General features: G+C 42.6%; 1 protein-coding gene across 1 annotated transcript in view; it reads left to right on the top strand.

Moving 5' to 3' along the window:
* The window catches only part of vti1a (vesicle transport through interaction with t-SNAREs 1A), a 273,743-nt gene that overhangs the window by 48,763 nt on the left and 197,967 nt on the right, over positions 1 to 27,013 (top strand). The window contains exon 5 of the mRNA XM_080746948.1: positions 20,723 to 20,807. Within this exon, the coding sequence (XP_080603074.1) occupies positions 20,723 to 20,807 (85 nt within the window). The remainder of the gene's footprint in view (positions 1 to 20,722; positions 20,808 to 27,013) is intronic.

Below are 27,013 nucleotides of genomic sequence, written 5' to 3'. Positions count from 1 at the left end.
ACTCCACAGGAAAACATAAATGTTTCATTAATTTCGTTTAATATATAAAGTAAAATCATGAATGCCATTTGTCTTTGCTGAAATTATAATCTAGTGTATATTAAGGGAATTTAAAATTGCCATATTGTTTTTGAAAAAAGAGGCAGTGATTGACATTTTCATTTGAACGTTTTAATTCAGCCCGATGAATTCCAGGGATTATAGACAACCGATAAAGACCATATTAACAATCTCTCTTCCATTGTCGCTTGAGCATAAAGACAATACAATAAGCACGCCAAATGAACAATGTCTTCAAAATGCCCTTGATTCATTCATAGCAGATTTGAATATGGTATTGAAGAGAGAGAGAGAGAGAGAGAGAGAGAGAGAGAGAGAGAGAGAGAGAGAAAAAAACTCAAAACAATTATCTTAAATTGTGATCTTAATTGCCCAAAATACGCCACATGTTCTTTTAAACTTATATTGTTTTGAATACATGTGTGAAGTGCCGCATCAAAACAGCAGCACATCAACGGCTTGAGGAGCCGAACGAGCGTTTTAACATTTCAGACGCTCTTACCTAGCGCTCACCTGCACATCTGCCACTCACAAACAAGCACTCTCAACTCTGACCAAAAAGCCTTTTGACTAATTATATATTGCCTTTAGAATAGGCTGTCAACTCACACGAGTAGCTGTGCACCTCAAGGAAACACACACACACACACACACACACACACACACACACACACAGACACACACATAAATAAAAACATTTGCATACGTGCACGCAAAAAAAAAAAGGTGTCGCAAAGAATACTCAAATGCACATTTGCACATTTAGTCCCATGGTGCTTTGTAAAAGTACAGTTAGATGATCCACAGCTGAGCGAAGCTAAATAAAGTTGTCTCTCCTCTCCAACGCGTCCCCATTACCATTTCAATGATGACCCACGCACCGCACATCTTAGAAACATATGTATTGCGAGCCCGAGATGCGTAATTGATATGCATATTTCCCGTGCAAATTAGCCAGACACAGAAGTGACTCTGACATTTTCTACACAAGTTGGAAGGAGATGTGCTGGCAGAAGTGTCACATTTTAAGACAGTGATGGTTCTTATCAAAATCTTGTCAAAGGACTGCAAGAAAAAAATAAAATAAAAACTGCAGAACTCATTTCATCTCATTTCAAATGTGTTTACTTCTCTTTCATTAAAAAAAAAACTAAAATATGCACAATATTTTTAAACCATATTTATGAATCCAGAATTCACCTCTTAAAAATAATAATATTAATTGTAAAATAATTATTTTTATCGCCTTAATATTTTAAATATATCCGGGCAATATTACTAATATTACAAATGTGTTGCACTACCTAATTCAACAATCATATCTATTGTATATCCAAGGATCATATTACTCACCTTTAAGCATTTTCATAGACAAGTCAAAAACACATAAAAAAAGCCAGTATTTCAAGTGCATGTATTTGTTTGTTTTGAAGGAGACAAGCATATAAATAAAGAATAAAGAATGTGGAATATTCCAGTTACAACTCAACATCCTTTTCTTTTACAAAATATAAACATACAAATGTTTTTTTTTAAAGAACGGCGCATACAAGGACAAATCAAAAATTAAATTGCTACAATCCTTGAAACCTAAAGAAATTATCCAGCAATAGTATGTGTGTAAGGCTCCGAATTTTGGGTCAATCTTGTTTAATGTTCCTTGGCTTGCTCAGTAATCTTTAACTGATATTGCATTATTTTTTCCTAAACTCTTATTTAGAGAGGTCATATGATAAATGGTCTAGACAGCAGCATAAATGTGGACACTGAAAGGACCCCAGACCTTGTATGTATGTAATGCTGGAACTGTTGAAATTAGACTATTAGAAATGTTTTTGCCTACTGTGAAACAAAATATGGTAATAATATTTTTTTAACACACTCACAGGCATGGAATGTGTTAATGTTAAGGCTAGATATTTCCGCTCTTTTTCCTCCCAGGTTGCCATATTTACTGTACCTCATTTAAAAAAAAATAAGAAAACTTGGGACAGATAATACGAGACTTGGTTCTCGCTGTGAGTGGAGTGCTCACAACTTCAGTTTCTTTTTTTATTGAACGAGACGGTGGTGATAGGAGAGAGGGGAAAGCGACGGCGGGGGCCGGGACAAGCTGGTCAATTTAATTCCTGACGATCTGAACAAGGTCAGGATCATTTCATATGGCTCTGGCTGAGCAGATCATTACTAGTCACAAATCTGTTGGTTACATGGCAAGGATTTATGGCTAAGTAAATAGGGAGCCGCCATAAGTTCTGAAAATGGCGTATTGGCCCCACGATAATGGCCAAAGGACGATTTAATAGAGTTCGGCATTTATTCGTTATCTGTATGCGGACAGAGACTGAATTGGCGCTATCTCTCTTTTTTTCTTCTTTCTTTTTTCATAATGTGGTAGGCTACCATTGCACATTTTTTCCCTCTCTGATTCCCCTCTGCATGCAACACACGCACAAGTGCGGACACACTCACAGTCACACACACACACACACACACACACACACACACACACACACAACCACATACCACACACAAAGCGAGTGCACACACACATACACCCATTTTTCACACACGAACACTCTACGGAATAGTTTCGATTTCAGTCACAGCAGAAGGCTTGGCCACGAGAGATTGTGCTGGTTTGAGCCGGCATGGACCAGATTTTACAGGCTACAAAGGAAGCAGATTACCACTTGTATCGAATTCCGTATTGGATAAAAAAAAATGTCTTTTGTTTGAAAAAAAAGAGGGAAAAAAAATTGCTGATTATCATAACAGAAAAATTGCAGCAGTGCAATTTTGAATACGGGCCAGCATCACAAAAACACAGGGAAAAGGCGCTCGTGCAGGAGTAATTATAAAATGTACAATATTCCGTGTTTACCGCTCTCGATATCTCTTGAGCAAAGCTAGCATCCCTGGCTATGCTTGAAAAGAACATATGCCACGGCGAAATAAAGCTAAATGGGGAAATGAAATGGTAAATACTATGGCACAATCCTCTCCCATAGTCTCGGCAAATCCTCCAGGAGGACTTGCAATCAGTCAGGCGGCACAAACGAGCCAGAACAAGGTTTGTTTGGTAGTCATTGAGTCGGACGGCAGGGATGAGGTGGGGGATCATTTGGAGCTGCTGGGCTCGTTGAAGCCCCCAAATAAGCACATCTATAGTGTAGTTTTAAACTTTGCCCTGCTCCATAATGCATTCTTGGTGGGGAGTCATGACCTTTTGGAAAGAAAAGACAGTTTTTTTCTGTCTGCAGAGTCGGATCTTGTTCTCACCAAAAAACGGAAAGAAATAGCTGCGTGAGAGCCGTGCGTTTTGTATGACACATATTTTTATGGCATGTATTTTTATACACGGTGAAATCCTCAGTGATAATTTACAGCCGAGAGTTACAAATGGATAAATTAGCACTTAAGGATTTTACTAGTATGTACTGGTTATGACATTATCGAGGCTGAGAAGTCCTTAGAGAAACAGACGCAGACGTTGCTTCTGTTGTGAATAATACAGTGACGGTCCTTTCTTCCCTGTTTTGAAATGATCCAAATGTCGTCACCTATTCACTCATCTTTGCACTTTTTAACGTAGAGAGCAACATCTGAAAATATAAACGGGTTTAAAAGGGCGAATCCTCGGATTAAACAGCATCAACACTGTCATTGGTTGAAAAGACTTTCCTTTTTTTGTTTAAATGTATTGTGTGTTAAAATTCATACTGTGCATTAATCAGTGCAATTATATAGTGGTGATTTATTTATATTTTATGATTTTTTGTCAGAATAATGTAATTTGATTTATGGCATAAGATTGACACATCAAGTTGGAAAGCTAGATAGTCACATGATTTGTCCTCGGCCATTCGTGCTGCTAGACGGATACTTCTTTGTGTCCCTCGTTGTGAATGACTCCCGACCGTGCACCAGCCGTATTGCTTTTCCCCCTCTTTCTTTTTTAGTCCACAACTGAGTTTGTAATTCATGAACAGGGCGGTCTTTTGCCACTTTATTGGGGATATGATGGCAAACGGTTTCAAAACTCGCTAAAATTCCAAATGACCGGCACATCTAATTGAGATAAGGGTGGGAGTAATGGAGGCCTTGAGCGTACCTTCAGATCTGCTAACCTTTAATCTCAGCCAAGGAACAGAGATAAAAAAATATATATATTTGGTATATTCACCTGCAAAGGCAGACACATTTTTACATTTGTCCCCCACCCCTTCTCTGCCATGTGTTATTCCTCCAAACTAAGACCCCCGCCTCCTTTCCTTTTCTCCATTCTGCATTCAAGAACGGGGCTGGGGAAGCAGCCTTTTAATTGTGATTAGGCTTGATTAATTGTAAATGTAGTTATTGGCTTTTTTTTTTATGACCGACTCTTTATCAAAGATCCCAAGTTCCCCATGACAGAGAAAAGGAATTGCATTTCCTATTTACTTCACACTTTAAATCTATTATTCTCTTTCATCAAAAATGAATAGCTAATGCTAAGATTCATATTTCATGACCTTTGGTTGTCCCAATAATAAGCTCCACTGTTATGTATTTATGTATATGTATACACGGCTAGCCTCACATGGCTCTCCATACATAATCAACACAGCAGGCACCGGTATTGAGATACACTAGGTACATGAAATATTGACAGCATATCAGCATTGATGCACACAGGGGCGTCACAAGGGGTAGGAAAGTGGGACTGAGTTACTAGGGCCCAAGGTGGTGGAGGGGCCTTAATTATTTTATACTTTAGCTATTGAACAATAGCAGATATACAAGCTCACAGCGCGGCACCGAGTGCCGCGCTGCGAGCTTGTAGATCTGCAATTTTTGAAAAGTCGTGAAAATGTGTGCAAATATTTGAATATATGTATTTTTTTTAAGCAAACATTTGTAACTCAAATTTTGCTTCTGGGGGGTCCCTGGAACTAAATATTTTGAGATGCGGGTCCGTGGCCAAATACATACCATTTTGGGGGTCCTTCACATCATGAAAAGGTTTGAGCTCCACTGACATCGAAACCTTAGAAGGATTTGAAATATTCAAAGATTTTCATGATTTTTCAAAAATAGCAGATCTACAAGCTCGCAGCGCGGCACTCGGTGCCGCGCTGTGAGCTTGTATATCTGCTATTTTTCAATAGTTAAAGCACAGGGGCCCCACAGTGAATCCTTGTACCCGGGGCCCAGAATTTGGTGCGACACCCCTGGATGCACAGGAGCACCAGAGGACTGGCTCAGTGTTTCTCCATCTCCAGTGAAGGAACACAATTGTTTCTCACCTCTTTTTTCCATAGATTCATTCCAACAAAATGACACACCACAATATAAATGACTTTATTCACACTATACCCAGGAAAATGGTATTTTTCACACAGTGCCGACTAGATTTCCAGTGTTATTTCTTTCCCCCCTTCTCTCTTGCCATATGACGACTCTGTGATGTTCCCTCCTTGATGATGCTCGTTGAGATGCCACAAGTCGAGCCATCCACTGCCGCTCTTTGTTTAATGTGACAGCGCCACAACTTGATCTTTGTTTGTTCAAAAAAAGTCAGCGCGAGCGGCGTGTTTAGCTTCCGTTTAATGTGTTTGTCTTGTGATTTCCGAATGCTAAACATGCAAACGGATAAATCGTCAAGGTTAATTCCACTCCCAGCCGCATGAGTGATCTGCTTGCTGCCATGTGTGAGCTTTTTATCTCCTTCACGCTCTCTCTCCATTTCTCTCTCTCTTTCTCTCTATCTTACCCCCTTCTCTTTGGCTTTCCTGTGGCAGTTGATAAAGTTGCGTGAGGAGGTAAGTGGCTTTCTGCCTTGCACGTTTTACATTCTGTCTTCACCCTGAAGACTTCCATTCGCTTCTCCTCTCTCCTTGGAGAAAAAAATAATAAAACTGAAATAAACTCGCTTTGGACGTTTCTTTCGCACGTCTAATTAAGCGACCCACAGGCCAAGGCCCTGAGAAGTCATCACAAGTTGATAAAAAGGCCCGGCTCTGCTCACCCTAAAAAATGTGTTAAATGGAGATAAGATATTAATGCGATATCCATTTTTTAAAGCCGATGGTAAAAGGTGGCCCCAGCAGCAGAATCCTGTCAACATCTTAATTATAAGTGGATAGTGCTGCATGTGAGATTTACAATCCCCTCATTTGCCTGCATGCATGGAGCCAAATGAATGGCGTTCTGCCTCTTGTCATAGTAATGAATTGGATTAGCGATAACATCATAACAGTGATGTGTGTTTCAGCCAACCCACAATGTCAGTGAGTGGGATGGATGGTGTGGTTCATGTTGTTTGTTCATTCCCCATCATACGCCATCACCAGCCACACAGAACCACATCTGTCATACTTTAATGCACAGGTTTTCAAAGTGGGGGACGTGGAAATATAATGTGTACAATTTTATTCAAAATCTCTGCCTCGGCATGCATGTTATTACTGTCTAATAAAACAATCAATCAATCCCTTTATGCACCATATCTGGAAATCCCTGGTGTCGACATCACTGTGACATCACGGTGACTCTCTCCCTTTTATACCCATATATGGAGATCCCTGATTTCCCTTTTATGCCCATATCTGGAGATCCCTGGTGTCGGCGTCACTGTGATATCACTGTGACTCTGTCCCTTTTATGCCCATATATGGAGATCCCTGATTTCATATATGGAGATCCCTGGGATGCCAGGGGAACCACATCCCTTTTATGCCCATATATGGAGATCCCTGATGTCCACATCATTGTGACATCACTGTGACTCTGTCCCTTTTATGCCCATATATGGAGATCCCTGATTTCATATATGGAGATCCCTGGGATGCCAGGGGAACCACATCCCTTTTATGCCCATATATGGAGATCCCTGATGTCCACATCATTGTGACATCACTGTGACTCTGTCCCTTTTATGCCCATATATGGAGATCGCTGATGTCCACATCACTGTGACTCTGTGCCACACTGGCCAGATGGCCAAGACATGGTGCGCGTCTTACCAGTGCATCTTATGCCTATGGTAGCTTTATTAAAGATTAGAAGTAAACTAGCCCTTACCCGTTCAAAGATATGAGCTCTGAAATGATGTGCAGTGTGTGGGTTATGGGGTGTGCACTCGTGCACACAGTATATGAGGGATGGAAAGTAACTTTAACTGGTGCTTACATGATAATATGTAGGAGCATCAATGTAAGAAATACCCGTTTCGTTTAATGGCTACAGAGATACTGTGTACCGATCTGCATGATTTTTGGACAACATCTGTAACAGGGCCAGACAACACACCCCACCCCCCCACCCCACCCCCCCGCGCGCGCCACACACACACACACACACACACACACACACACACACACACACACACACACACACACACACACACACACACACACACACAGCTGGTTAAACATGTTGCCTCATGCTAGATGCAGAATAGATATGCCTCATGCTAGATGCAGAATAGATAGTATATACATATAGTATATACAGCATACGATTTGTGAAAGTGACAAACGGGCTTCACAGTTACGTCAGGTGTGTTCATATGCTAATGGTGATGCGATTTCAGATCAATTGCTCCAGCCACTGAGGAGAAACACTGTTACAGACGGACACTCAGACAGACGGACGGACGGACAGACATTCGGAAAATTATATGTTTGATGTTTTACAAACTATATACAGTATACTGTATATGTAAAGTATATGTTTTCACTAATAGACGAGAACAAGTTAACCCAATTTGAGCACAGATTGATGACAAAATGATGATGTATCTGTATCTGCAAACAGACAAAACAGTTCAGCCTAAATTATTTAAGGCTCTAAGCTTTGTCTTATAATTGTCCGCTAGATGGATGTCATTCTGTACATTTAAATCAGGATTTTGAAACGGATAGGATAGAAACTCACCGTTGGATTCATATCCTAATTTATATCTAAATCGGACATTTCGACTCAAGCTGAGGTTCTTTGAAGCTGGGTAACTTAGTAAGCAAGTAATAAGCTAAGTTGTTTGACAAGTATTACTATTCATGTAACAGGATGTGAAATCATCGATTAGGGAGTCTTACTGGTATGATTATTGTTACGCTATTTGCCACATTTTTCAAATAAATGGACTGGATTTATATTTCAAAAATGCTTTTCGAGTCTTCTGACTGCTCAGATAACTTGGATGATGCATGCCTCTTTCATGCACATGTTGTTTACAGCCTGATGGTGGAGGCAGCCTTGCAAGGTGCCAGCCTGCTTGTTGGGAGCAGTAAGGGATTCGGTGTCTTGCTCAAAGACACTTGAAAGAACTGGTATCAAACCAGGAACTTTCTAATTGCAAGATGACCGCTCTACCTCCTAGGGCACTGCTGCCCTATTCTTGACATTGATGGCAGCATTTTAAGCAAGCTCATACTAGTTTCTAACACTATAAGTTAGCCTAGCCTATTACATTGCTGAGTCAGTTGCTATGGACATTTCTGCTGTTGTGCTGGTTGTAAACTTTATTGTCTATCACTTGGACAGAAAAGTGCACATAAGATCTCAACAAGTAGTGATTCGCTGCAATCTTGTAATGACTCTTTTTTAACAATACTGTAAGTTGTTCTGCTTAGAGAGAGGCTACTAAATTGTATCTACCGGTATTCAGTTGAGGATTAAAGTATGGCACCAAATATCACCAAATATAATTGCGACCGTTAGGTCGCAAGTTACTATGAAAACCTCCATGGCTGGCTGTCCCTCCGTCAGTCCGTCACATTACATCACACTTTTGGCCCTACTCTTAACGCCGGCACCGTTGCCCCTCTTCATGCCAAACTTTGCACACACACTCCTTGGCTGGCACACCACAACCTCCAGCCCTGATTTCTCACATGGCCCTCTTCTAGTGCCACCATGAGGCCTATTTTTGCAAAACATATTTTTACTTGCTCCTACAGATTTTGCCCTAAAATCACACAAAGCGGTACATACACAGTATCTCTAAAGTCATGTTACCACCATGGATCTGTCCTATTTTGGCTACGATTGCCTTCTAAAGTTTGTGTATGCGACCTGACGGTCGCTTATCTCCCGATTAGGGAGTCTTTCTGGTAATGTTTTGCCCTTGATAGTATTGAGGTTATTCAGTACCTATCAAGACGGGGGCTAATAACGACATAGCTTCTTGTGGATTTTGGACTTAATCTGTCCAGTCGATGATATCAGTCATCTATGTTGTATCTACGACGTATATTTGGGCAAGGGTTTAGCCTGATCTGAAACGGCTAGCTCTCAAAGAGGTTGTTATACCCCATGTTTTTTTTGCTCAGAGTTTGTTTAGCTTTCAGTGACCCAAGTCCAGAGGTGCCGCAGGATACTTTGATAATATTTTGAACTTATCAATATCACTTAACTATTAGCACTAAACTTAGTGAAACAGACCTGAGCTGCACTGTGCTTCACGTTCTTGTTTGATCTACAGTACATTGAATCTCTTCGCCAAACATTGCAGATCTGTCAAGCTCGCAACGACGTGAGCTTGTCGATGAAAAGGTTATTTTCAGTGGTGCCCTGAACCAAAAAAGGTTTTGGAATCACTCATCTGGCGTCTATTTCTCTGTACTTTGCACAATTGCACATACATGACTTTGCTTAACACTTGCTTGTCGATACTGAAGTTAATGATAGTCAGTTCATTATGGATGACATGCTGAAGTATGTATGTCATCCGTGCCCACATTTGGACAATTTAAGCCCCATTTCTTCTATTTTATAATATTTAAGTTAAATATTTCAAAAAGTATAAAACATTATTTTTTGAAAGTAATTAGGGGAGGTACTAACTAAGGTACACTGACAGTGTGCACAAGACATTTGGCACTGATTCCTACAACACTGGTAAAAAATAGCTGGTTTTCAGTCAAATGTTCTTGTTCTTTTGGACATTTTGAATGAATGTATTTTCTAACATGCACAACTTCACTCATTGCTAGGACTGTAACTACGAAGTTAAAACACTGTTGTTGGATGTTCTCCTCCAGATCCACAACCAACAGCTGCTCCATTGATGCTTAATTGGATTCAGACTTTGTGGACATCACATAAGAAGTTAACGTGGATTCCTGTACTTTCCCTCAGTAACAGAATTATAATGTAGGTTCAGCACTGCAGTACCAACTTGTGCTTCAGTCGTTATTTATCTCATCCCAGTTTGGCTGGTACCACCATGATAAAGGTTGAGGGACTTCTACTCTTCTTTGCAAGATCATTGTGTGTGTGCACAGTATATATGTATAAGGATTGAATGTAGGAGTCTCAGAAGTAATGGTGGAGAAGTGCTTCAATCCTTATTCATCTCATCCCAGTTTGGCTGGTACCACCATGATAAAGGTTGAGGGACTTCTACTCTTCTTTACAAGATCATTCATAATGGAGAATATAGTAATACAAGTAGTCCTTGCCCGGGGTTAGGGTTAGGGTGTGTGCACAGTATATATGTATAAGGATTTAATGTAGGATTGAACGTAGGATTCTCTGAAGTAATGGTGGAGAACCCAGACGTATCCATGATGTCTGTCATCTCCAAATTTGGGCACTGTTTCAGCATGCCACTGTTACCATGGTGGGGACACATGAGCAGCAGTACAGGCGGCGGTATCAGTGATGTCATAAATTTGGGCACTGTTTCACCCGTTTATGCCCATATATGGTGTTCCGTGTCCTGGCCAGTCTATCAGTACTATGACATCAGAGTACTGTAGACAGACGGCAGACAGACATTCCATAAATTAATAGTTAGATTAGATACTGAATTACAATAGTGCATAAGTGGTTAAATCATGGAGTTAAACATCACATTTTGCTTGGATAACATGGTTCACATCAGTGTGAAAATACTGAGATAGTCTCCTCTGAAGATAACAGGATGTACGAAATCAAGTCAAAACTAAACCATCTCATAGAAACTGTGCGTTTTTTGTATGCTAGTGGGCAAGCACTTGTTGTAATTTGGTTTTGAGGTGTAAATGCTTTTAGTCATGAGCTCGTGGTCATCATGTACTTTACGGTGTGAAACTAGCAGGTATTTTTTATGTGTAGAAATTATTCATGCTTTCAGCCAGGCTAAATATTCATTTTACCCCAATGCTCACTGAAGCTTGGCATATCAAGTATAAGTATAAGTTTGTATCAATTTATGGCTACATGTTTCACAATGTGAAACAGAAATACATGCGGGGGAGTGGGACCCACTGCATGTAGGATTGGCTGTTCAGTTGTCTAGGTAAAGCTCATACAACATGCAGTACAGGGGGCCAAGCAAGAATCCTGTCACCATGTATGTATGCGTTTATTGAAGTAGGTACAGTGTAGTCCATATTTGTGGCAACGTGGTATTGCTTAACACTACCGTTTTACGAGGAGGTGTGCCTGCTTGCGCTTACTATTAAATGTGCCTTTGAGTGACGAACAATGTCAGAGTAATACAGCTCCTATCAAAGCCCCTCCGTTCTCAGCCATTCATAATTTACAGCTCCAACAGGGCCCAGACGCCACTTTGTGTTCTGTATCGCTTTCATATTTAGCTTAGCTTTAGTTGCTCCTTTGTACACCCGCCTTTTATTTTTTGGTGCATTTCCCCCTAGCCTGAGGGTCAAGAGGCAACCCCGGTTACCTCACCTGTGCTCCTCTAACACCCCATGTTTTTACAGGGTGCTGCCCTTATGCCCGGGCTGTGTTAAGTGGTTTGATTTCTTTTCGCCAAAGCAGATCTCCATCGCCGCCTTCTTTTTTTTTCTTTCGCTTTTCTTTTTTTTTTAACCCTCCTTGCTCTTACTGCATTTGAATCAAAGGCTGGCTGCAGCTTATGCACATTTAAACCCCGCTTTTAAAAACTATACTTTTTTTTCTCCTCTTTCTTTCTTTCTCTCCTTCAGCTGGAAAACATGTTTAAATATTTAGCACCCATATTCACAGCTGTTTGACACTTGTAATTCCTCGTCTTACAAGTCCCAAACAAACGGCGGCGAAGATCACACAGTCAGCCTGAATCACAGCTGTCATCATTATTCACTTTGACTCTCCCCCCCACCACCCTTATTGAAATAATAAGGAAATCATCTGAACTTTGGAAAATGGTGATAGTAACCGCCTGTGTTTGATATTGAAAAAAGGCAGGAGAGCGAAACGAAAGAAGAGGGGAGAGAGATTTCTTTTGAGCTGCAGCTGCATTGTTCTGGGGCTCCCTGTTAATAACTTACAACTGAAGTGCCTTCTTGACGCGCACACGTACACGTACACACACACACACACACACGCACACACACACACACACACACACACACACACACACACACACACACACACACACACACACACACACTAAAGAACAACAAAAAAAACACCACTTTTCGTGGCTCCTAAGAAGGGGTCTTTGTTCAAGATGTAGGTGTCAGATGAAAAAGCATACATGCATACGTGCAAATGGCAAGGAGGTGGCATCCAGACGCACAATATTTATCCTATATTGTTTTTAAAATCTTTCGCTGCAAGTGTGCATGAGATGATCATATGCAATTTAGCTAAAACCCCAGAGGTTTTCTCCCTGTTGATTGGCTAGCAGACGGAAGATGGAGAGCGCTCGTGCTCATAGTGTATGCATGCCCGCGCCCAAAAAGTATATATTTTGAAATACTCTGCTACATTGCTACAAGTAAAAGTCCGGAATTCCAAATTTACTTTAGTAAAAGTACTAAAGTATTGGTATCAAAATGTACTTAAAGTACCAAAAGTCGAAAGTACTCATTATCCAGAATGTCGTTATCATGTGTAAAATGTATAGAGAAAATTTTTCGCTTCGTGTTATGAGCTTGTAGATCCGCTGTTTTCAAATAGTGAAAGTTGAAATAGGGCTGAAGTGGTTAATGTAAATTTTAATGTAAGTTTTGTAATAATAATCAAAATCTACAAAGTAGCTGTTAACTAAAAGTTTTCAAAATAACTGTAGTGGAGTAAAAGTACTAGTAAGACGCCTCAGGGCGACATGCAACCTCGCCCTGGTCACGCCAATTCTTGGCCATCTGGCCAGTGATATTGAAATAGTTACCCATATATGGAGATCCATGTACTGTATATAGTCCATCCCATTTATGCCCATACATAGAGATCTGTTAGATTTGGGTTTAATATTTTCTGACATCAGGGATCTCCATATGGGCATAAAAGGGATTCTGTTAGAGGGGTTCCCATGACATCACAACATACAATATATGTTATGCCCATACATGGAGATCCTTATCTGAACCAGCCACACAGATATGGGCCATGTTTTGGCCATTTGGCCAGTGATATAATATAATATCGATGACATCGGGGATCTTCATATATGGGCATAAAAGGGATTCTGGGGAATACCTATATATGGACTTTTACATAGGTCATGTCACCTGTGACAAGGGAACCAACCCATAGACTGTAAAAATGTGTACACACACGGAGACAAGCTGTGACATTTCTCATGGTAAACTGAGACCTTCGGTCGCAACGATATTTGTCCCTTGAGATGTAGTGGAGTGGAAGTATAAAGTATTGAAAATTGGAAGTAAAGTAAAACTACCTCAAAATTGCACTTACTGTAGGTGCAGTACTTGAGTAAATGTACATAGTTACTTTCCGCCACTGCCAGCCCTGCGCCCTGTTCTCGTGCTTCCACAGTGCCTTCTATCAGAACCACCGGGGGTCAAGCATTGATACTGGCAGATGTAGCACACTGGGTAGCTGGCAGCCTCTTATAGCACTTCGCTCGTCCAAAAAGCGCTGACAAAGACATCTGGGCTTCTTCCACGCCCCGTCTGACAAATAGGAAAACCGAGCCGAGCCACTTCCTCCTCTCCGCCCGCTCGCTTATGTTTATGCATCTGTATCATTGTGCCAGTGATGCGAGATTCCTACTGTATATCGGAACAAAAATAAAACAAAAAAATGAAAAAAGACTTGCCCAGCAGCGTGTGTAAGAGCCACCTCCAGTTTTAGAAAAGGTATATATACAGTAGGCGACACCTCTACGTTTTTTTTTTACCCCCGGAAGGGAATACCCCAGGCATTTCGGTTTTAATTATGTGTGCCCTTTTTTCATGTTTTATTTTTTTTCTTCCCCCCACCAAGGATGTCATCCTTGGTGCTGCCCCGGTTGTTTTGTTAGGAGGCCCGTCACCGTGTGGCGTTAAACCTGGATCTATGGCAGCTGCACTCTCACCCCTTATCCTTCAGGTGTACCGTCCCTGTCAAACTCCAGGACACCTTATTCTAATGAACACACACGCATTGCGCGCGTGAACACACACACACACACACACACGCACACACACACGCACACACACGCAGTCACCCCACTGGTGCCTCCACTTCCCTGCGCCCCACCGCCTCCCCCCCCCCCAACAAGCGCACTCCCCTCCAACCCCTAAAAGAAGACAGAACGAGGGAGAGAAAAAAAGAGAGGGAGAGAGGGGGGAAATTTCAGTGGGAGAAAGCTTTGAAGTGGCTTTTCCATCGCGGTGAGTTTTGCCGGCCGTCTCCCGGAGACGCGTCACCTTTTGCCGAGAGGGAATAGGAAAATCACGTTTCGAATGGTAATGATAACATACTAATCACTTGAGCGCTTTGAAGAAGCCGGAGGAGCCGAGCGAGCACGCTGCTCTGTCAGTATCCCCGACTGCCTCGCGCTCCCAGGCATAGGCACACGCACGCACGCGCACACACACACACACACACACACACACACACACACACACACACACACACACGCAGAGGCAACAGCAAGCCGCGGACTAGGTGTATTAGCTTAAGCGTTGCGTGTCAATACGTCGCCTCCATCTCGGGCGATCCATAGGGGCTCATTAAAGCCCGATCCCACTGCCACTGCCACCCACCACCACCACCACCGCTACTGCCACTACTACCCCCAGACCCCCTCCCCCAACAACACACACACACACACACACACACGCACGCACACACACACACACACACCTATATTCCTTCCTATTTCCTGTCTTCCCGGCGATGGGCAGCCCACACAACAACCCGCCCAGCCATCGTCTGTCTGTCCGTCTGTCCGTCCATCCATCCATCCATCCATCATCCGTCATCTCCGTCTACCCACCCATCCTGCCAGTCCGTCATCCATCCATCCGTCACCCTCCTCCCTTTCCCTTTAACTATTTAAAAAAAAAAGCATCTCTGCAATTTAAATGACATCTGTCAGCGGAGACAGGAAGAAGACAAGCTTGTCCCTCCTCCCCGTCTCCCCCCCCCCCCTCTTTTCTCTCCGTCCCGCCCTTCTCCCTCCCTCCCTCCCTCCCTCCATCCCTCCCTCGTCTCCCTTTACTCCCTTCTTCTCCCTCCCTCCTTTTCTCCTATTCCTCTCTTCTCTCCCTATCTTCTCTTCTCCCATCCCTCTCTTCCAGGGGCGTCACAAGGGGGTGGGGGAAAGTGGGACTGAGTTACTAGGGTTACTAGTTGGAGGGGGGCCTTAATTATTTTGTACTTTAGCTATCGAAAAAATAGCAGATATACAAGCGAGCTCGTAGATCTGCTATTTTTGAAAAGTCGTGAAAATGTGTGCAAATCTTTGAATATAATATGTATTATTTTAAGTGAACATTTGTAACTCAAATTCTGCTTCTGGGGGTTTCCCTGGAACTAAATATTTTGAGGTGGGTGTCTGTGGCCAAATACATGTCATTTTGTGGGTCCTTCACATGAAAAAGTTTGAGCACCGCTGACATGGACACATATAGGTTTTTAAAAAAACCTTAGAAGGATTTGAAATATTCAAAGACTTGCACAGATCTTCACGATATTTCAATAGTTAAAGCACAAAACAACGCGTAATAATGCGTTCCCAGCCTGAATGGGTTAAACCCCCTCCTCCCCCTATGAAGAACATTCATGGGGGGCCCGCAGTGAATCCTTGTACCCCAGGGCCCAGAATTTGGTGCGACACCCCTGCTCTCTTCTCCCCTTTCCTCCCTTCTCAACCAATCTCTCCTCTCCCCCCTCTCCTCCTCCCCTCTCTCCCCCCTCTCCTCCTCCCCTCTCTCTCTCTTCTCCCCACCCCTCAGATTGTCAAACTTGTGAAAAGTGTGTCATCGTTCCTTTTTTTTGTGTGGTTTTGTTTTCTCTCCTGTTTTTCATTTCCTCTGAGTGATTAACTGGTACACGCCTTTGACAGATTAAGCAGAACTAGATTCCACTGCTTCCCCCTTTCGTCCCTTTTGCTTGTACGACAGAAGTCTCTTCTGAAGGAACGTGCTTGTTTTTAACGGTAGAATGTAAGTTGACCTGTGACCACTTGTTTATCATGGCATACAGCAGGGTTCAAGTAGAACAATAAAAGTCTGCACACCGATTTATGCTCCCAAACATTAATTTACTTGTGGTAACGTTTCGAGCCTAACGGCTCTTCATCAGACCTTCACAATAGCAGTGTAGACATGCATTTATATAGGCCTGAGTCCTTTTGTATTATGTGTAATTCTTGGGAACAGAATTCTTATAGATCTGCTGTTTTCACTACTTTTGTGCGACGGCCTTGTCTGATGAAGCAGAGCTTTACTTTGCAAAAGAACGTACACATTTTGAGATACAGGTTTTCCACCCGACAATGACGATATACTAGTGTTGTTGCTGCTCTTATACCACCATTATTACTGGGGTTGGTGGGGGCCAGACAGTAGACCCCCGCGGGCCCCAAATGGCCGCCTATTGGGGAACCCTGGCATACAGTATTAGCTAGAGATGTGCCGATTGATCGGCGAGTGATCGCGATCGGCCGATAATGCCTCTATCGGCTTTGATCGGTATCGGCTTTGCCTCTATCGGCTTTGCCAATATGTTTTCACAATATTTATCTGTGGGACTGAATGTAACCTCAGCTTCAACACCTACAAGTTGAATTGGATACTGAAGGACCTCAGCCTGCAATCTCCTAAGAAGAATCATTAAATATATAAATGCTGCTACAGTAACACAATAAATAGAATAATTTATGGATTAGACGCTGTGATCGGGAATATCGGTATCGGCAGATTCCAGAGATTTGGTGTAGAGCAGGGGTCTTCAACGTTTTCAGGCCAAGGACCCCTTAGCTGAGAGAGAGATGAAGCAGGGACCCCCACAACCTGTTCATAGATTCCATATAGTTTCATCGTTTGACAGCAAAATCATCAGTGTATTTTGGATTCAAGTCAATTTGTGTTTTCAGATATTTAACCACTTGAACCATCAATACTTATAAAACTTGATCTTTCACTCTGTACTTAGTCTGCTCTTTCTCCCCTCTTTACCAATAGCTGATCTACAAGCTCACAACGCCTCGCAGTGCGAGGCGTTGTGAGCTAGTAGATCTGCTATTTTTGGCTAAAGTTCTCTGAATTATGGATGCTAGGGAGAATTTTTTTTTTCTATCACACAAAGATTTGGAGGACCCCCTGTAGTAACTCTGAGGACCCCCTAGGGGTCCCGGACCCCCTGTTGAAGACCCCTGGTGTAGAGGTAAAAAAAAAGGAGTCGACCTAGTACAGGCCCCTGAGGGACCCCATTCAACAAAGTACAGTTTATAGGGTTTAAATGGTTAAAAGGGCCATCCTAAATTCACATGCAAAGCTTGCCTTGGCAGTCTTTGTTCTGTAAACCTTCCCCATGGACATGTAAATGAGGTCAGGTTATAGAAGATGATGTTTTGCCAAATATGTCAGGTCATGTATATTAACATCTAGTTTTAAAATAGATCCTGGTCTGAACGTGTGTTCAAGCAGAGAACAACTCTTGAATAACTGTCGATTCCATTTGTCGTGATTATGCAGTAATGTAACGATGAAATGAAATGGAATAAACTGTGAGGTTTGAAAAGCAAGCATTGGCCTTGCACACTTGTTGCAAATCGTCGCTGTCTGGTGGGAACCTTGTGTACGGTAGTGTATGTCCAAAACGGTTAGTTTTCATGAAATCGAAAAATAAAATAAAATTACGTGTGTTCTATTATTCTCAAGCCCTTGTAATACTTGTCATTAGTTAAATATTTAAGCCTACAGGTTTAACCTCTTTCAACCTGGACATGTCATTACATCGTCCTGAAGTCATTACCTCCAAATCAAATCAAAGTTTTGCGCACTCTGCTGGAGCTGCTGCCCCTGCGACCCGACTCTGGATAAGCGGTTGAAGATGGATGGGCAGGGTTCTTCAACCAGGGGTCCCCAGAGTTACTACAGGGGGACCTCTAAATCTTTGAGTGATAGAAACGTGTTTTTTTTCTCCTTTTTTATATTAACCACTTGAACAATAGACAGTGTCCATATTCTGATAACTTTAGCCAAAAATAGCAGATCTAAGGCTAACAACAACTTGTAGATCGGCTATTTTCGACAAAAAGGTTTGGTGTAGAGGGGAAAAAGAGCAGATTAATAAGTACAGATTGAAAAGTAAAATGTATGAATTAATGATGGTTCAAGTGGTTAAATATCTGCAAACACAAATTGACATGAATAAAAAAAGAAAAACACTGATGATTGTGCTGTCAAACAATGCAACTATATGGAATCTATGAAAAGGTTTTGGGGGTCCCTGCTTCATCTCTCTCTCAACTAAGGGGTCCTTGGCCTGAAAACCTTGAAGACCCCTCACATAGGGCATTTATTTATTAAAAGATGAAATATTGGGGGATACAAGGTGTCTGCCTGACACCGACAATGTGTTGCACGCATGTAACCGTCTATGCTTGTTGAACTTGATACAAAGCATTTCTCTACTATAGAGTATGATGCACACTGGCAATGAAAGAACCCCATAATGTCCCATTCATAGATGTTTGAAACAAGAGACCAAACTCAAGGCTGTCAGTTATACAGAGCCGACCTTTACTCGTCAGTATCTGTAGCAGCAGCGGAGAAGAAAACCAGGCATCTTTTGCTTTGGTATCGTTAAAACGACTGTGGCATTGGCTGACGTTCCCTCTTGTTGCTTGTGATACGAGAGCTAGCACCTTGATACTATACAAATAACTGCATCTTTGAAAAGTGATCCAATTGCTCGCTCGATTATTTATGAAACACAACGCACAACCCTCAGTATATGCTCTCAGAACTCCACGTTTTCAATGGGCAGCCTTGTCAATTGTTGATGGCTATGAATAAGCCAACATAGGCATAGACTTTGGGAGATGTTCTGTGAGCCATGATGTATCATCAAATACTGTTTTGCTACCGCTATAGAACTTCAAGTTCTAGGGGCTGTTGAGTTCATTTTGCACGGTTGTATCATGAAAAAAATAAAAATAAATCTCCTGTTCATCTCTCTTGCAAAAGTATTTTGTATCCTTAAAAAAATATATTAAATTTCCCATCTATAAGGTTCTGCTTTTGCTTAGCAGGTCAAATAGGTGTGTGTTGTCGTTGACTTGGCCGTGTATACACTGTGTGGTTTGAAAGGGTTTTTGTTTGGGGGAACCTTGCAGCTCAATGGATGTTGTCCCTTTTTATTCATGGAGCCGATGTGGAAATACAATTTTTTTGAAAGTTAACAGTGGGGTGGTTATGTAGACGTGTTGTCATTGATAGCGGATGTATTAAAACACAGCTTTTGTGTGTCAGCATGTGTTGGTCAAGGATAACCATCAATGTGTACTAACCTCTAGTTGTGACCGTGAATGTGCCACGCTAGTGGTCTCTATTGGAATATTCAGGTACTTATCTTCCATAACATTATGAATAGAGCTGGTATACAGATTTGATTCTTAACTCCCAATCATTCCTCCTCAATTTGGAAACCATCGCCTTCAGACAAGGACATTTGTTCTATTTTTCCCCCCCTCTTCTTTATTCTTTCCATGAAAGCTGCAATTGAAAATGTATTAAGTATCAATTAGCGTGTCCCGCCCACCTTAACTTTGCCCTCTGTGAAAAATGTGAAGTATTGAATTGCTGGAGCTGTGAGACTAAATGAGGAGGAGGGAGAATCTCAATGAACCATTTGCATGTTGCATGTTAATTATTTTAAAATATTGTCAAAATATAAAAGAAGCAAAAATAGCAGATCTCTAAAGCTTCCAATGCATCACACCATGATGCGTCGCAAGCTTGTAGATTGGCTGTTTTGTGCAACATATCATACAATGAAGTATAAAATATGCCTTGGCTTAAATGGTTAAAAACATGTGGAATGAGAGAGGAGGTTGGAACCTTGCACGCCTCTTAGTTTTCACGCCATATGGCAGTAATAATGCTTAATTTACAGAACAACAATAAATAAAGCATGTACTTTATGTATAACACTAAACGGCAGATCTACAAGCTATCGTCAGTGAGCGACACCACCGTAAGACAAACCATAAACCAGGCTCCTCAACCCATTTCACGTTGCCACATGTGTTTGGTATCCCATCATCAGCATGTAACTGTCTGTCGCCCCCGAGACGCTCTCAGCCAATCTGGCTGTGTTGTTGTGTTCTGGTGACTGTCGAGATGTTTCTCTGAAATGCTCCCCTGGGGGGCTTTCACTATCTTTCTTTTTTGTTTTTATTTATTTTTATGTTTCTCTCTCTCTCTCTCTCTCTCTCTCTCTCTCTCTCTCTCTCTCTCTCTCTGTCTCTCTCTCTCTCTCTCTCTCTTCCATTCTGTTGCAGAGAGCACATCTGTTGGACAACACGGAGAAGCTGGAAAGGTCATCGCGGAGACTGGAGGCCGGCTACCAGATAGCGGTGGAAACAGGTAATGCTGCGCCCGCCGTTCGTTCGGGGATTGGATCAGGGGGGAACGGGTGGGGGGGGGTTGAGGTTGGCGGCGGTGGTGGCGAGGCGGGTATATGAGAGATAGCGGTGGGGGTGAGTGAGCGACAGCAAATTGTCTTGCTCGTATGCGAGGAGGTGGAGAGGGTGGGGTGGAGGAGGAGGAGGAGGGGGAGAAGGGGCGCAGGGGGGGTAGATAGAGAGAGAGAGAGAGAGAAAAAGGGAGAAAAACCTCCCGCCTTGACGAAGGGTGACATTTTCAGGAGCACATCAAAGGTGAGAGAGGGAGAGAGAGAGAGAGAGGTGTACAGGCGACAGATCGGGCGCCACATCTCCCCGCTCTGCTCCCGAAGAAAATTGATGCACATCCGCGTGGGTGTGTGTGTGTGTGTGTGTGTGTGTGTGTGTGTGTGTGTGTGTGTGTGTGTGTGTGTGTGTGTGTGTGTGTGTGTGTGTGTGTGTGTGTGTGTGTGTGTGTGTGTGTGTGTGTGTGTGTGTGTGTGTGTGTGTGTGTGTGTGTGTGTGTGTGTGTGTGTGTTTTTATAGCACACAGACAGGGGGTCCATGAAAAAAAAAGGGAAAAAAAAACAGCATCAGCGCTCCTCCTCAAGTTCCTAATTCTGAGAAGGGATACGATATCGCTGTCTAAATAAATCGTCCGTATAAAACACACACACACACAAAACCCATGTATTGTTTCGTCTCATTATCAAGGTTAGTTTTCATCCTTGAGTAGGAAAAGGAAAGCTCATTTGGATCTTAACCCATTCAGGGCCTAGAATTATTGACTGTTTTAACTATTGAAAAATAGCAGATATACAAGCTCACAGCGCGGCACCGAGTGCCGCGCTGCGAACTTGTAGATCTGCTATTTTTGAAAATATTGTGAAAATGTGTGCACATTTTTCAATATATATTTTTCAAAGCAAACTTTTGTAACTCAAATGTCTGCTTCTGGGGGGTCCCTGGAACAACATATTTTGAGATGGGGGTCCGCGGCCAAATAAATGTAATTTCGGGGGGTCCTTGACGTGAAACATTTTGAGAACCGCTGATTTACAGGTAGGATTTAGAAGTCGGGTCAAAGATCGGGTCAAAGATATTCAAAGACTGCCACACATTTTTACGATTTTTCAAAAATAGCAGATCTACAAGCTCGCAGCGTGGCACTCGGTGCCACGCTGTGAGCTTGTAGATCTGCTATTTTTCCATAGTTAAAGCGCACAATAATGGTTAAAGTGGTTAAAATCTAACGCGACTCGGGCGTGTTCCAGGTATTTGAGAGTTAAATAGATTTAACCAGTTAGCGTTTTTTTCTTCCTGCTCTCCCTTCCTGACAGTCACATTATGGAGGCACAGTGCCTGCTATTCCTCAGGGAGGTATCAAAGCTCATTCTTGAAGTATCAACCGGCTTTTCCGCGGCTTCCGCTGTAGTTTTGAAAAAGTTTGTCAATTTACACTATAATGGCGGGGTGGCTGAGCATGTGCGACATCGACAGATTTAATAATTCAAGTTCAGGAAGGAGTTTGCGCACAGTCGACCGCCGACTCTTGATGTTCCCTCTCTAAGTCGCTCTCGCCAAAAAAAAAAAGAAAAGAAAATCATAAATACAATCTGCATTCCCTGCTTAAAAATGTTGTTTCATTTGTCTTGGGCTGATCCAAGCAGAGCCACAGTGCCATCCACCATTTCTCCAGCGTGTCAAATTCTGCAACAGCAACCGGATTTTTGATTCCACCCTCTCAGTCATATCTTTCAGTCGAGTGGCTGTGGTTTGATGTTTTTGTCATACTTGCCTGGTTGGTGTTAACCCATTTAGAACGGGTAGACATTTTTGTGTATCATTATTTTATGCTTTAACTATTGAAAAATAGCAGATATACAAGCTCACAGCGCGGCACCGAGTGCCGCGCTGCGAGCTTGTAGATCTGCTATTTTTGAAAAATTGTTAAAATTAGAATGTTGACCCGATTCTATAAGTGTCTTTTGAATCCTTCTAAGGTTTTTTGAAAAACCCTATGTTTCTATGTCAGCAATCTGGCCAGCCATCGTCAAAGAAAAGGTCCTTTTCACTTAACTGGAGCTCAGTTAGTTTGTTCTTGAGAGACTACCATGTCAGTGGTTCTCCAACTTTTTCACGTGAAGGACCCCCAAAATGATATTTATTTGGCCACGGACCCCCATCTCAAAATATTTAGTTCCAGGGACCACCCAGAAGCAATTTTTTTTTTTACAAAAGTTCGCTTTGAAAATACATATGTTCAAAGATTTGCTCACATTTTCACGACTTTTTTCAAAAATAGCAGATCTACAAGCTCGCAGCGCGGCACTCGGTGCCGCGCTGTGAGCTTGTATATCTGCTATTTTTCCAACAGTTAAAGCATTCAATAATTCTAGGCCCTGAATGGGTTTAAAAGAAATGGTCCGTGGACTAACAGTTTCTCAGTGTCTCCTGGTCCTTGCTGTTTTCCCCCTATGATGACTGCGTTGCCCCCCTGACCCTCCTGCCACCGGTGGCCGTCTCATCCGCTGTGTGCGCAGCAAACTGAGAACAATGTCCGTTTATATCCCGCCTCGGGTTTCCAAACACTTGGCTTGGCCCGCGCCAGCTGTGGGGCGTATTTGGGGCTGGTGTGGTGGCGGGGAAGCTTTGCCCCTGCGTGTTTAATCCACGACCCCCTCTCTCCTTTTACCCCCGCTGTCGATACCAGCCCTTCGCTAGGATGCACAACCTGAAATGGTGAAGGCTGCGGGGTCAGCTAGGGAAGAACACTGCACAGACGCAAGGAATATATACGGCCATACCCCTAAAAGCCTACTACTATACATCATTGTCTTACGTTCAAGGAGGACGCACGCACACACACACACACTAGGGCATTCAGGAATAGTGAATATTCGACAGGACTGGCCAAACTGTCAAATATTAAGTAAGCAAGAGGCAAACATTGTGAAAATAGCCGATCTATGCTCATATATATGCTATAATATTTAGTATATGTGGAACCGAGTCACATTAATACCTACAATTCCAAGTGCTTGTCAGGGTGGGGGTCCCCAGTTCAAATATGTTTATTTTGGGGGTCACGGCCTAAAAAGGTTTGAGAAGCCCTGGTATAGAGCATTAACAAATTCATCCACCAGGGGCATTGACAACTCATTCTTATGACTTCCTATCTAGCCAAGCTTTATAAACTATATATATTTTTAAAGAGAAAACAATAAAAAATAAAAATAAATAAGCGAATATTCGACTTCGGTGAACAATGTCGAATAGTGACTTTGATATTCGAATATTTGGTGAATGCCCTAACACACACGCACACACACACACGCACACGCACACACACACACACACACACACACACACACACACACACAGAGCATAGGACGTTCAACTAGAAGCTATATCCATCCAAAGGACTGGTGTTCCCCTGGTGTCCCCCTGGTCAATAATGTGTCTCCTGTTCATCCGTCTTATAATAATGCTTCCCTCGCCTAAAGTCCATGAATATTACTGCTCCTCCGGCCCTGTCCCCATACATACTGTATGTTTATTCTAGTGAGCATCTCAACAACAGCACACATCATAAACACCGTCAGGGAATCCCACTCCATTTTAGATCATAAGTCCTGTTATATTGTTTATTGTACAGAGACACTTAAGGGCTAGGATCCGTTTCTTTGCAAGCTTTAAATGGTTTACTTTTATAGTTCAACAAAGAGCTCATTTAATTCCCTCTTGTGCGCTTGCAAATTAAAAAAAAAGCCTTTATTCACACACATTACGAAAATGGCATCGGCAGTTGTTTCCTCGCTAAGCTTTGGGTTTTCACATACAGCTGTGGCATTAGGAGAGGTTAAACTAAAATAATTGGAGCGTTAAGTGTTTGTCCAATCAGACGTTGTTTCTGTAGTCGTAGAGTAAATACTTCTCCTCACCACAAACCTCCACTCTCCGCAGACTTCTAAGCACCGCACTTTTAGCAAAAGAGCAGTTATGTGTGTCGTTATTTCGCGGTAATTCAAAGTTGCGTTGCAATCCCGCGATGACACGGTGGCCCTCTAAGCACTGTAATTGACCAACAGGAGGAGGGGGTTGGGGGGACTTGAGGACTGTTTCTTTTTTAAGATCCTGAACAAAGAAATGGCGTTCCCAACTTTCGCTTTGCCCACCGTTCACTTTGACACTCGACAATATATCCTCTTAATGACCAAGAACAAAAAAAGCCAGGGTGCTACGAGGTCACGTTGAAGAGAAAGAAGAAGAAGTGGGCTCTTCTTTGTTCTAAGAGTTGATGAATCTTTGTGCGGTATAGATACATTTTCTTTTTGAAATTTCCCCTATATCTCCATTGTATTTAGCGTAAAACAATGGCTTACCCCAAAGCAGCAAGAGCCCTCAGAGGGATATGGAGGAGGCTATGTGGACGCACCCAGCTATCTGCCACATGCACCCCCGAGAACCTCTGCTCCCTCTGTTTGTCTCATAAATAAAGTATAGAACTTCGTTAGTGGAGGGCACCGAGTTAAAAGCCCGGGCGCAGCGACATGCTGATGCAAGGGCTAGCCCAGTTAAAAGACGGCCTTAAAACCGAGAGGGAGGCTAAGCGCTTACCCAATTTAAACGCATTTGAGTCACGGGTGTCTGAAGAGGCCCAAAATGCCAAGGCGGGACTCGCATTATATCAAAGGCGTGCCACGATTTTTGAATGATTTATGATTGCTTGTTTAGAAGCAGATGGCATGTCAGATAAGACATGCAGGTTTGCAGTGATTATTTTTATGATTATAACCCATTGAAGAGCTTGAGTGTTGAGTGGTATACGCAGGTCGACATTGCACTGCATTGGAAATGCTTTTACAGCAAAGCAAAAATTGCACGTTACTTTGTATCGCACGTTGTTTTGTTTACAGTACGGCTGTAGCACCAGAAGAACACTGAATCGCAATAAATGCAAGATGCTTCCATGGTGTCAATGCAGAACACCCTTTACTGATGGTGCTGTTAAGATGTATGATAGTTTAGGTCATTGTCAACACCCACTCTTGCCTTACATTTAGAACTCTCTGTACATTAATACATATCAATATGACATCAGTCATTACTATCGTAGTGTGCATATAGCTCACGAGGGAGGACTATTAATGCTTGCACTTTATTCTTTTTATTTAATAATATTTAACCACATAAGCCCGTACAATGAATACGATGAACAGCTAAAATAGCAAATCTACAATCGCGACACATTGTGAGCTAGTAGATTTTGTGGTTATGAGTGCTATGATCATTTTTAGGCTATAAAATCATCCTCCCTTAGTTTGGACCAATTTTGTAAACACTTGGCTTAACAAATCAATGAAGTTGGATCGGCAGATGTTAGATGGTTGCCTTTTGAAAACATGTTTCCCTCCGTGAGAGTTCAGTAGACACGCACACACGTACGTACGCACGCACGCACGCGCGCGTACACACACACACACACACACACACACACACACACAAATGAAACTCAGCAGGCCAAACAAAGAGATGCAGCTGGGAAAAAAAAAGAAAAACAGGATGAGAAAGAAAGAAAAAAAAACGATGCTACTCTGCATTTTAAAGGAGGTTGGCGACACAAGTCCCGAGTTGGCTTCTCAGGGCTGCCGGCCGGCCGGGGCCCTGGCGTCGGGGGCCCCGGCAGCAAATCGATGGTGGAAAATGAAAACAGCTCATTAGGGATTGATTTCAGCCTCGTTTAGATAAGCAGAGAGGGTCGGGGCCCGGCCCCCAGGGGCCCCCGCACGGCCCAAAGTTCACGCCGTGCCAGGTAGAGAAGCCGCTCCGCAGGCCATCAACTTTATTAGCACAAAGATAAGCTGATTAGACCTTGTCAATCAAAGGTGCCAATGACTCAATCGAGATCCAGGGCCTTTCTTTCTTTCACTCTCTCTCTCTGTGTGTCTCGCTCTCTCTCTCCCCCCCCCCTCTCTCTCTCTCTCTTCTCCCACTCTTTGCGATATCCCCTCTCCCTCTCTTTTTGTGATAAATCATTGAAGCGACCAACAAAGCGGCCAAAGCCCGTCGCCAGGCTAAAGCTAAGCAGCCCTGCAGTCGTCACCAAGGCAGACGCGCGAGGACCCTGTGATGATGTGACGGCTATATTAAAGAGTACATCAATTTGTTTTAGAGCGGGGTTTGATT

Source organism: Nannobrachium achirus (assembly GCF_963921795.1).
Source record: "Nannobrachium achirus genome assembly, chromosome: 18".
Lineage (NCBI taxonomy): Eukaryota > Metazoa > Chordata > Actinopteri > Myctophiformes > Myctophidae > Nannobrachium > Nannobrachium achirus.
The sequence above is the reverse complement of the archived record's forward strand: the minus strand, read 5'-3'. Positions and strand labels throughout refer to the sequence as shown.